The 13210-nt window shown below is 44.5% G+C and overlaps 1 protein-coding gene across 1 annotated transcript in view; it reads right to left on the bottom strand.

Annotated features, from left to right (window-relative positions):
* The window catches only part of DNAH10 (dynein axonemal heavy chain 10), a 712041-nt gene that overhangs the window by 632790 nt on the left and 66041 nt on the right, over positions 1–13210 (bottom strand). The window contains exons 5-7 of the mRNA XM_063964569.1: positions 8768–8883; positions 5885–6113; positions 4460–4617 (exon numbers count right to left, since the gene is read on the bottom strand). Coding sequence (XP_063820639.1) covers positions 4460–4617; positions 5885–6113; positions 8768–8883 — 503 coding nt within the window. The remainder of the gene's footprint in view (positions 1–4459; positions 4618–5884; positions 6114–8767; positions 8884–13210) is intronic.

The raw sequence follows: 13210 nt of genomic DNA, 5'->3' as shown, positions 1-13210 counted from the left end.
GGAACCATTATCCCAAGGTAAAATTACCTCTTGCACTAGCCAGATTTCTTTGTTTATTGGAGCCACACACTCTGAAAAATTGTCCTTTTGTGTGACTGTCTGTACTTTTGCCCCATTGGTGTTGGGGTTACCCTGGTTAAGGGCCCACAATCCTCAATTTGACTGGGTCTCTGGGGAGATTCTTAGTTGGGGTACTGATTGTTTCAGGAGTTGCTTGAGCCTTCCAGTCAGGCTCTCGCAGCTAAGTTTGCCAGGATTGCCAGGGTGTTATGCAGATTTTGCGGACGTGTTCTCCAAAAAAGTTGCAGAGGTACTACCTCCCCATCGCCCCTATGACTGTGCCATTGATTTGTTGCCAAATGCTAAGCTTCCCAAGAGCAGGTTGTACTCCCTGTCACGTCCTGAGACTCAGGCTATGGCAGAGTACATTCAGGAGAACTTGGCTAAGGGATTTATCAGACCTTCACAGTCTCCAGTTGGGTCGGGGTTCTTCTTCGTGGGTAAAAAGGACGGTTCGTTGCGACCCTGCATCGACTTCAGGGAATTGAACCGTATCACGATTAAAAACTCATACCCACTGCCTCTCATTTCGGTCTTGTTTGACCAGCTTCGTACTGCCACAATTTTTTCTAAGATTGACCTACGCGGTGCGTACAATCTAATCCGAATAAGAGAGGGGGATGAATGGAAGACTGCCTTTAATACCCACTCAGGGCATTATGAATATTTGGTGATGCCTTTTGGGCTCTGTAATGCCCCGGCAGTCTTCCAGGATTTCATGAATGATGTGCTCAGGGAATATTTGGATAGATTCTTAGTTGTATACTTAGATGACATCCTAATCTTCTCCCATTCCCTGGAGGAACATCGGAAGCATGTACGCTTAGTCCTCCAGAAACTCAGAGACCACCGGCTTGGGGCGAAGCTGGAGAAGTGCGAATTTGAAGTTCAGCAAATCGCATTTCTAGGATATATTATCTCCCCAGAAGGTTTCCAAATGGAGGGTTCCAAGGTACAGGCAGTCCTGGATTGGGTGCAGCCCACTAGTTTGAAGGCGCTTCAGCGTTTCCTGGGCTTTGCGAATTTTTATAGACGATTTATCGCTGGATTTTCGTCTATAGTGGCGCCCTTGGTGGCACTCACTAAGAAAGGGGCGGATGTTGCTCACTGGTCTTGTGAGGCTAAAGCGGCTTTTGCCCGTCTCAAAAGGGCATTTGTTTCGGCCAAGGTGCTGCGACACCCAGATCCAGAGCGTCCTTTTGTGGTGGAGGTGGATGCCTCTGAGATGGGTATTGGGGCAGTGCTTTCTCAGATGGGAGTGTCTGATAATCGCCTTCATCCCTGTGCTTACTTTTCCCGTAAATTTTCGCCTGCCGAGATGAATTATGACGTGGGTAACCGGGAATTGTTGGCTATTAAGGATGCACTCGAGGAGTGGAGACACTGGCTTGAGGGGGCTAAGTTTGTGGTCTCAATTCTCACTGACCATAAGAATCTGGCATATTTAGAGTCAGCGAAGCGTCTCAATGCCAGGCAGGCACGATGGGCTTTGTTTTTTGCTCGCTTTAACTTTTTGATAACATATCGCCCTGGGTCAAAAAACATCAAGGCTGATGCGCTCTCGCGGAGTTTTGCTCCAATCCAGGAGACCACCGAGGAGCCGTTGCCCATTGTTTCCCCATCATGTATTAAAGTGGGCATTACCCAGGACCTCTTATCATTAGTCCTTAGAGCACAGGAGCAGGCTCCTCCAGACCTTCCGGTAGGTCTTTTGTTTGTGCCTCCTAGGTTAAGACAGCGAGTGTTCCTGGAATTCCATGCCAAGAAGTCGGCAGGTCACCCGGGTATTGCCAGAACTCGGGAGTTGCTATCTAGGGCGGTGTGGTGGCCCTCGGTGGCTAAGGATGTGGATCAGTGGGTTCGGGCATGTGACATCTGTGCCCGAAATAAGACTCCTAGAGGGGTTCCTGTTGGCCCATTACATCCACTCTCTATCCCATCTAAGCCATGGACCCACATTTCAATGGATTTTGTGGTGGACTTGCCCAAATCCTCGGGGATGACAGCCATCTGGGTTGTCGTTGACAGGTTTTCGAAGATGGCGCACTTCGTTCCACTGGTTGGGCTGCCATCAGCCAGACGCCTGTCTGAATTATTTATGCTGCATGTTGTGCGTCTCCACGGGTTGCCACTTGATGTGGTCTCTGACCGCGGATCCCAGTTTGTGGCCAAATTCTGGAGGGCATTTTGTTCCGATCTCCAGATTTCTGTCAGCTTGTCGTCAGGCTACCATCCGCAGTCTAATGGGCAGACTGAAAGGGTGAACCAGTCCTTGGAGCAGTTCCTCAGGTGTTATGTCTCCAAGTGTCAGACTGACTGGGTTGCTCATCTGTCCATGGCGGAGTTTGCCTATAACAACGCGGCTCACTCTGCTACAGGGATCTCTCCCTTCCTTTGTGTGTATGGGCATCATCCTAAGGCCAATTCTTTTGACCCCCTGGACTCCACGCCTGGTGGTTCCTCTGTGGTTTCGGTCCTTAGAGGTATTTGGCGGAAAGTGAAGAAAGCCCTTGTGTCTGTGTCATTAGTGACCAAAAGGGTTTTTGATAAGCGGAAAAGACCCTGCAGCTTCAAATTAGAAGACTTCGTCTGGTTGTCTACCAAGAATTTGAAGTTGAGACAGCCATCTCATAAGTTAGGGCCCCGGTTCATCGGCCCTTATAAGATCACCAGGGTTATCAATCCGGTGGCATTTCAGTTAGATCTGCCCCGTTCTTTGGGTATCAATAAAACATTTCATTGTTCCCTTTTAAAACGGGCGATTAGTAATCCTTCTTCCAGTGGAAGACCTTCCCCTCTTCTGATACGTGGCCAGAGGGAGTTTGTTGTTGAAAGGATTCTTGACTCCAAGGTGGTTCGGGGTCGGCTGTCATTTTTGGTGCACTGGAAGGGGTATGGCCCGGAGGAGCGGTCGTGGGTGCGCAGTTGTGATCTTCATGCCCCCAGACTGATACGCTCTTTCTTCTCGCAGTTCCCCGATAAACCCGGTGGTAGGGGTTCTTTGACCCCTCGTCAGAGGGGGGGTACTGTTAGGGTCTCCTGCCCTGTGCTGCCACGTCGTCATGGCAACCGGGAGACAAGTGCTAGTGGAGTAACCTGAGCGCAGCTGATACTCCGGTTCGGGTCTTTTGCTGTGCAGTGGTTATAGGCTCTGTGCACGGCAGGGGATCCGGTGCTGGTTTTTGTGCTCACAGTCTGTGAGGTCTGAGTGGGGCGTGGACAGCACCTGCTTTATAAGGCCTCTTTTCAGGGTAAGCAGATGCTGCTGAATCTCTGTTGGTTAGTCAGTTCATGAAAGTTAGCCAGTACTGTGTAGCTTTGTATTTGTTTGTTGCTTACTGCAAATAGGCCTGGGGATTTGGTATTACACTCTGCCAATCCAGACCTAGCAGTAAGACTGGAGTCAGTCGTTTAGCTTGCTGGGGTTCTGTTATTACTCTGTGAACTTAGCAAGTTTGCGGCTGTATTCGAACACTTGCCTGTCTAATCCTGTCTCACTGTGCTAGGTGTCAGGGGTCAGTTTAGTGGCAGTAAGCTTAAACCTGTGCACTGCAAGTGAGAATCAGGATTGTGGAGGCTCTCCTTGTGTCTATCATTCCATCTCTGACCAAGGAGTTTACTGCCACACCCGTTGGTAACCCTTTAGGGTTTTGCTGTTGCCCTTAGCAACAGCATTTCGGGTTCTCTACGTATTAAAACACAACATCTTGCTTTTTACATCTGAGCAGTTCTAATACAAGGGAGATACCCAGTTCCTTAGCCTCTGGGCTTCTCTGTTCACTGTGTGTGTATTTTGTTACCCTATCACCTTCTGTGTACGTTATGTCATATTCCCCAGTTTGTCTGTGAGTCCATTTGTTTTGCATAACAGTTCAAACACCAGTACATTCCTGCAGACACTGGAGTGCATAACAGTTCTGACACTAGTACTTTCCTGCAGGCACTGGTGTGCATAACAGTGCATGGGATGTAGTGACCAGGGTAGAGGAGAGGAGCTGGCTGTTGGCCGACCGGACAGGGCGGGAGGGAGTATATAGGGAGAGGAGGTTAGAGATGTAGGGAGCAGTGGAGTTAAAGAGGGTCTTGTATGTGAGAGTGATGGATGGGGGAAAGGTGATGAGTTTGAAAGATGAAGATTTGTACCAATGCATTACGAACAATGTGACTCCAAGTTATTGGTTTCACTGCAAAGTCACTTGCTCTGTCAATACTTTATAAAATTTAATTAAAGTATAATATTCATCCCAAATGTATATGACATGTAATACTTGAGATATAGAAGTATAATAATGACCTCTGAGTTATAATAAACACAATACTAACCCCTGAGCTAAGTTAAATACTGATCACTGAAACATAATTTTGATACATGGGGTATAAACACGTATAATACGGATACCTGTGGTTTCTTTTGTAGCTGTTCTTCCAGAGCTGCTGACATCTGTGTCTGCCAGTTCATCACACATTGCTCAAGTCTTTCCACAGCAGCTTCATCAGCTGCTAGAACAGCAGGTTCAACATCAAGATTGACCTCTGGCATCTCTAACTTAATTTCTCCTAAAGTTGAAATGCAAACAGAGAGAATATACAAGTATAAGAATCCTTTGACCAGGTATGCAGAATAGATACTCTATAAAGGTTTTTTTGTATTAGTAAATGGTTAGAACAGTGGTTCTCAAACTGTGTGCCATGAGGCTCCACAGGGGTGCCTTGGGTTGGTGGTCCAGGACCAAATCAAATTATTTATAGTCAAACTGATCGGCAAAACCAGTGCTAGCGGATGCCAATCATAGCACATGTGGATAGTCAGAAGCAAAATGTTTTTTTTCAAATTTATCAATAAAAAACTATTATCCTAGGGGTGCCATGAAAAAAAATTCTGACACTCTAGGGCGCAGTTATTGAAGAAAGTTTGGGAACCACTGGGCTAGAACCATCCCCAGGGGTGAGATAGTTTATGTGAAGCTGAATCAGTTACAAGGAAAGCCCTGGTATTTATTGTCTATTTGTAGCTGCGGTTTATTGTAAGTCATGGTCACCTAACCTAGCAAAGGCTCACTTCTTATCATTGTATTTACTGAAAAAAAATATCAGAAAGCATAGCCTACAGTAACCATAATCGATAGTAAGTGCTTTGTCTCGTATATGTTGTGGCATCTTTGTGAAGAGGTCCATTTTTCACATGTCTCTTTGAATGGAGTTATCATACTGTATGTAATACAATTAATTAAACTGTCCCTCTATAAAGTGATCTACATTTTCTCTGTTTCATTTAAAATATAAAATATATAATAGAAAGATTTACCATTTAATCTACTCAGTAAAACTTTTACATTTATAACGTAATGATAAAAAATATATATGTCCACATTAAATGGAAAAGAATTTTAAAAATACTTTACGGTCTGCTCATTTTACATAGTGATTTGTAAATGCTGTAAAAAGCAGGATGGAATTCTGTACATACCCTACAAAATGATATACAAAAAAAAAATTAAATGAAAGAAATACATATAGCAAAAAATAACTCTTAATAGGGGTGTAGCAGTCCCACAGCTCCATTTTTATAACACCTGTCAAAAATACTTCAATGAAAATGTGAATCACCAAGCAGCTGTGTCACACCATGAAAAAAATGTAATGACCGCCCACTATTGGAATCGAAGAGCACGAACAACACTTCTGACCTAAAACCAATGCCAAGTGTTTAAAAAGGATGACAACTTCACTTAACATTTAAATCTGCCAAATGCCATAAAGGGTATATAGGTGAGCAATTATACTGAACATGCTGCTACTTAATTAAACCTTTTGAAAAACTTACCCTCTAGCTGCTGAATTGTTTGCTGAATATGGTTCAAGAACTTCTGCATATTCATTAGGAATTCATCTCTAATTAGTTGAATGCTTATCCGTTCTGCAGCTGGTTGTTCCAACTTTGTGGAGTCTTTTTCAGTTGAATCTTCAGAAGAACCTGGTGGCCGACCAGGATCCTCTTGAAGGGAACCATCTCCGCTTTTGTGGTGATTGTAAGACAACAGAGGCATAAAAACCTAACAAAAACAAACAATGTATAACCAGAAATATATATATTTTTTTAAATCACCCTCTGCCCCCCTTGGTTTTCGCGGTTGCGATAGAACCTCTGCTGAATACATTAGAACCAATTCTGAGATAACAGGCCCAATTCTATTTGAACATCCTTACAAAATCTGCCTCTTCGCAGATGATGTACTGCTGACTCTCACGAATCCTGTTTCTTTCCTCCAGAAACTGCATGATTTGGTAAAGAATACTCTTCCGTATCATTTTAAAAAGTTGAATTGCTCTAAGACGGAAGTACTCCCCATCAATTTCCATCCAGTTTACTTGACTCACTGAAATCCGGTTATAATTATGCCTGGCAAGATAGAAGCCTTAAATATCTGGGAATCTAGCTCTCCCCAAAAGTTTCGGGTTTAATCTCCTGCAATTATCCCCCCTTATTAAACAAGTTTTCTTGTTTGATGAATGATTGTATGATGCAAAATGTCTCATGGTTAGGCCGTATAGCAGCCCTGAAAATGGTTCTACTCCTCAAATTGTTATATTTATTTAGAGCCATCCCTATTTTATGACCTAACTCTCTACTTGCTAAATTTTATAAGGTGCTGGTGAGATATATTTGTTAGGGGAAGAAACCAAGACTAGCACGTCATACATTAGCTCTTCCCAAATTGCAAGGGGGCTTATCTTTTCCAGATCTACCGTTTGGATGGAGACAGATAACCCTAAAGCATGGGTCCAACTTGAGCGCGGACTTACAGTATCTCCCCTTTCCCCCTGTTAGATATTCTATGGTTACCCTTTACGGAAGGAAAACACGTGGAGGCCCTATCCATTTCAATGCAGGCATCCCGTAAGGCTTGGTCAGTCCTGGTGCACAAAACCGAGGAGTTCTCCCTCCCTTCTGTGAAGCTCTCACTAAAAAGGTTTGGCGTGCTTGATTCCAAATTTAACCTTTGATTCTTGGTTACCCCAGGGCATCGTGAAGTTTCATGATATAATAGATTTGGGTACCCTGTTGTCATATACTCAAATTCAATCTAAGTTCTTCATTTCACACAGAGATTTCTATAAATATCTCCAGTTAAGACACTGGTTAAGGAGTGTATCACCACCCTCTCATAAATTGTCCTTTATCCCTAGATATTTATTTGATCTGATTGCTAAAGCAAAAAGTAGAGGTGCTATATTTAGATGGTACTCTCTTTTTTGATTACCTCAAAAACAACTACAAAATTCTCCTTGCTTTGCAAATGGGAAATTTACCTGGCCTGGACCATATCAGAGAACGAATGGCGGCCAGTATTCCATACTTGTTTCACTCTGTCTAAATGCATATCCCATAAAGAACAATTTTATAAAATTCTGCATAGACAAAATTTAACACCCGCTCTCCTTCACTGCATGTGGCCCTAATGAATGTTAGCGTAATTGTGGAAGGGTGGGCACCCTCTATCATATATTTTGGTCTTGTCTTCTGATTAAAAATTTTTGGAACCAGATTTTCTTGCTCATTTCAACGGTACTGGAACTTCCGCTACCTCCTAACCCAAAATAAGCATTGATACACTTGCTACCAGAAATTATTTCTCCCTCGGTCAGATATGTAATGGGTCATATATTAGCCTCTGCAAAGCTTCTCCTGGCACGAAACTGGCGTACACATTTAATTCCTGCATTTATCAAAGTTGAAATCGCTTTGCAAGTTGAAACGGCAGGTACCCCTTACTCTAGATCCTTTGCAAGGGCTTCCCCCCTAACAAAATGGTCTGCTTGGAGCAATTACAAAATACAACAATCCCTCTAAATATTAGCTACAGGGGGGGCTCAATGTCCGTGTAAATTTGTTGGCTTGTATAAGGTACTTCATTTACAATTTTTAAAGACCCCCCACAGGCTGAATCTTATCTTCTTTCTAATCAAAGAATACTGTGTTTTCTTCAATATTGTCATAACGGTTCATTCTCTTTTCGATGCATTGAATGTACCTGCTCCATTACCCTTCCCTTTTCCCTCCCCCATTTTTTTCTGCATTCTTTTCCCCATCCTATGTTTGTGTAACCATTGACAAATACTAATAAAAATTGTAATTTAAAAAAAAAAAATCTCACTATTTATACGTCAAACATAACTGTAAAGTCTTAAATAACAATCTGCTACCATTCATGAATCAAAAGGCAGCTGGCATGTTGAAGAGACTATATAGTAAGCATATATATGGACGTTACACTCACTTTTTTTAAACCTAATCATTTTAGCCATAGGATATTGTGGGTGGTGCCAATAATTTGATAAAACGGCGTACAAAAAGTCCAATGAAAATTTAAAAAAAAGAAATATTTTATTTAATCAACAATGACAACATTTCACCACCCCCATAGGGAACGATGGGAAAATGTTACTTTAATGAATGCATTTGACACCGTCCTTACCAAAAGGACTTTCTTTCTAATAGACACCTATCCAACTCCCCATTGTGAAGCCCCCTTGTGCAAATAGAAACAAGGGTAACATAATGAGGTCAAGCAACCTTGGATCAGTAAAGCTGGCATTATTAACACGTCCAGATCTTTATAAAGCTTCAGAATCCAACTCAATAATTTACAATGATTTCTAGACCTGTATGACACATGTATCAGTGTTCATTGTATTTCTACTCTACCTGGGAAAAGACTTGTTTAAGCATTAACAGCGGATGTCCATTCAAGATTCCATACTCCAAGAACATCGGCATAACATCACAGGCCTCCTGCGTATCACTGGGTTCTAGAATAGTTTCTACACAGAAAAGAACATCATTAACATCTGACCACAGATACAATAATATTAATAAAATGACTAGTTTCAGCAAAGTTGAAATCATATCCCCGATTCATAAACATGACCATATACTGATTAGCGTCTGTCTATTTTTCTGCCTGGAGCAGCAAGTGAAATAGCGTCATCCTACTGTATATACCAGAGGTTCTCAAACTATTGTGCTCTACGGCCCCCTGTGACAATATAATTTTTTTACAGAACATCAGCAGTTACCGTAGAATAGTTCCCTTGGGAAAATCACCACAATATAAAAAATAAGAATTTACTTACCGATAATTCTATTTCTCGGAGTCCGTAGTGGATGCTGGGGTTCCTGAAAGGACCATGGGGAATAGCGGCTCCGCAGGAGACAGGGCACAAAAGTAAAGCTTTCCGATCAGGTGGTGTGCACTGGCTCCTCCCCCTATGACCCTCCTCCAAGCCAGTTAGGTACTGTGCCCGGACGAGCGTACACAATAAGGGAGGAATTTTGAATCCCGGGTAAGACTCATACCAGCCACACCAATCACACCGTACAACTTGTGATCTAAACCCAGTTAACAGTATGATAACAGCGGAGCCTCTGAAAAGATGGCTCACAACAATAATAACCCGATTTTTGTAACTATGTACAAGTATTGCAGATAATCCGCACTTGGGATGGGCGCCCAGCATCCACTACGGACTCCGAGAAATAGAATTATCGGTAAGTAAATTCTTATTTTCTCTATCGTCCTAGTGGATGCTGGGGTTCCTGAAAGGACCATGGGGATTATACCAAAGCTCCCAAACGGGCGGGAGAGTGCGGATGACTCTGCAGCACCGAATGAGAGAACTCCAGGTCCTCCTTAGCCAGGGTATCAAATTTGTAGAATTTAGCAAACGTGTTTGCCCCTGACCAAGTAGCTGCTCGGCAAAGTTGTAAAGCCGAGACCCCTCGGGCAGCCGCCCAAGATGAGCCCACCTTCCTTGTGGAATGGGCATTTACATATTTTGGCTGTGGCAGGCCTGCCACAGAATGTGCAAGCTGAATTGTATTACACATCCAACTAGCAATAGTCTGCTTAGAAGCAAGAGCACCCAGTTTGTTGGGTGCATACAGGATAACAGCAAGTCAGTTTTCCTGACTCCAGCCGTCCTGGAACATATTGTCAGGGCCCTGACAACATCTAGCAACTTGGAGTCCTCCAAGTCCCTAGTAGGTGCAAGGCACCACAATAAGCTGGTTCAGGTAAAACACTGACACCACCTTAGGGAGAGAACTGGGGACGAGTCCGCAGCTCTGCCCTGTCCGAATGGACAAACAGATATGGGCTTTTTTGAGAAAAAACCACCAATTTGACACTCGCCTGGTCCAGGCCAGGGCCAAGAGCATGGTCACTTTTCCTGTGAGATGCTTCAAATCCACAGATTTGACTGGTTTTAAACCAATGTGATTTGAGGAATCCCAGAACTACGTTGAGATCCCACAGTGACACTGGAGGCACAAAAGGGGGTTGTATATGCAATACTCCCTTGACAACTTCTGGACTTCAGGAACTGAAGCCAATTCTTTCTGGAAGAAAATCGACAGGGCCGAAATTTGAACCTTAATGGACCCCAATTTGAGGCCCATAGACACTCCTGTTTGCAGGAAATGCAGGAAACGACCGAGTTGAAATTTCTTTGTGGGGCCTTCCTGGCCTCACACCACGCAACATATTTTCGCCACATGTGGTGATAATGTTGTGCGGTCACCTCCTTTCTGGCTTTGACCAGGGTAGGAATGACCTCTTCCGGAATGCCTTTTTCCCTTAGGATCCGGCTTTCCACCGCCATGCCGACAAACGCAGCTGCGGTAAGTCTTGGAACAGACATGGTACTTGCTGAAGCAAGTCCCTTCTTAGCGGCAGAGGCCATAAGACCTCTGTAAGCATCTCTTGAAGTTCCGGGTACCAAGTCCTTCTTGGCCAATCCGGAGCCATGAGTATAGTTCTTACTCCTCTACGTCTTATAATTCTCAGCACCTTAGGTATGAGAAGCAGAGGAGGGAACACATACACCGACTGGTACACCCACGGTGTTACCAGAACGTCCACAGCTATTGCCTGAGGGTCTCTTGACCTGGCGCAATACCTGTCCCGTTTTTTGTTCAGACGGGACGCCATCATGTCCACCTTTGGTATTTCCCAACGGTTTACAATCATGTGGAAAAAACTTCCCGATGAAGTTTCCACTCTCCCGGGTGGAGGTCGTGCCTGCTGAGGAAGTCTGCTTCCCAGTTTCCATTCCCGGGATGAAACACTGCTGACAGTGCTATCACATGATTTTCCGCCCAGCGAAAAGTCCTTGCAGTTTTTGCCATTGCCCTCCTGCTTCTTGTGTCGCCCTGTCTGTTTACGTGGGCGACTGCCGTGATGTTTTTCCCACTGGATAAATACCGGCTGACCCTGAAGCAGAGGTCTTGCTAAGCTTAGAGCATTATAAATTTACCCTTAGCTCCAGTATATTTATGTGGAGAAAAGTCTCCAGACTTGATCACACTCCCTGGAAATTTTTTCCCTGTGTGACTGCTCCCCAGCCTCTCGGGCTGGGCTCCGTGGTCACCAGCATCCAATCCTGAATGCCGAATCTGCGGCCCTCTAGAAGATGAGCACTCTATAACCACCACAGGAGAGACACCCTTGTCCTTGGATATAGGGTTATCCGCTGATGCATCTGAAGATGCGATCCGGGCCATTTGTCCAGCAGATCCCACTGAAAAGTTCTTGCGTGAAATCTGCCGAATGGAATTGCTTCGTAGGAAGCCACCATTTTTACCAGGACCCTTGTGCAATGATGCACTGTTTTTAGGAGGTTCCTGACTAACTCGGATAACTCCCTGGCTTTCTCTTCCGGGAGAAACACCTTTTTCTGGACTGTGTCCAGAATCATCCCTAGGCACAGCAGACGTGTCGTCGGATCAGCTGCGATTTTGGAATATTTAGAATCCACCCGTGCTGTTGTAGCAGTATCCGAGATAGTGCTACTCCGACCTCCAACTGTTCCCTGGACTATGCCCTTATCAGGAAATCGTCCAAGTAAGGGATACTTAAGACGCCTTTTCTTCGAAGAAGAATCATCATTTCGGCCATTACCTTGGTAAAGACCCGGGGTGCCGTGGACAATCCAAACGGCAGCGTCTGAAACTGACAGTGACAGTTCTGCACCACGAACCTGAGGTACCCTTAGTGAGAAGGGCAAATTTGGGACATAGAGGTAAGCATCCCTGATGTCCCGGGACACTATATAGTCCTCTTCTTCCTGGTTCGTTATCACTGCTCTGAGTGACTCCATCTTGATTTGAACCTTTGTAAGTGTTCAAAAAAATTTTTTAGAATAAGTCTCACCTAGCCTTCTGGCTTCAGTACCACAATATAGTGTGGAATAATACCCCTTTTCTTGTAGTAGGAGGGGTAATTTAGTTATCACCTGCTGGGAATACAGCTTGTGAATTTTTTTCCATACTGCCTCCTTGTCGGAGGGAGACCTTGGTAAAGCAGACTTCAGGAGCCTGCGAAGGGGAAACGTCTCGACCTTCCAATCTGTACCCCTGGGATACTACTTGTAGGATCCCGGGGTCCTGTACGGTCTCAGCGCCATGCTGAGAACTTGTCAGAAGCGGTGGAACGCTTCTGTTCCTGGGAATGGGCTGCCTGCTGCAGTCTTCTTCCCTTTCCTCTATCCCTGGGCAGATATGATCTTATAGGGACGAGAGGACTGAGGCTGAAAAGACGGTGTCTTTTTCTGCAGAGATGTGACTTAGGGTAAAAAACGGTGGATTTTCCAGCAGTTGCCGTGGCCACCAGGTCCGATGGACCGACCCCAAATAACTCCTCTTCCTTTATACGGCAATACACCTTTGTGCCGTTTGGAATCTGCATCACCTGACCACTGTCGTGTCCATAACATCTTTTGGCAGTTATGGACATCGCATTTACTCATGATGCCAGAGTGCAAATATCCCTCTGTGCATCTCGCATATATAGAAATGCATCCTTTAAATGCTCTATAGTCAATAAAATACTGTCCCTGTCAAGGGTATCAATATTTTTAGTCAGGGAATCCGACCAAGCCACCCCAGCTCTGCACATCCAGGCTGAGGCGATCGCTGGTCGCAGTATAACACCAGTATGTGTGTATATACTTTTTATGATATTTTTCCAGCCTCCTGTCAGCTGGTCCTTGAGGACGGCCCTATCTATAGACGGTACCGCCACTTGTTTTGATAAGCGTGTGAGCGCCTTATCCACCTTAAGGGGTGTTTCCCAACGCGCCCTAACTTCTG

The sequence above is a fragment of the Pseudophryne corroboree genome, chromosome 1, assembly GCF_028390025.1.
Source record: "Pseudophryne corroboree isolate aPseCor3 chromosome 1, aPseCor3.hap2, whole genome shotgun sequence".
Classification (NCBI taxonomy): domain Eukaryota; kingdom Metazoa; phylum Chordata; class Amphibia; order Anura; family Myobatrachidae; genus Pseudophryne; species Pseudophryne corroboree.
Note: the sequence above shows the minus strand (reverse complement) of the source record. Positions and strands in the feature narration are given on the sequence as shown.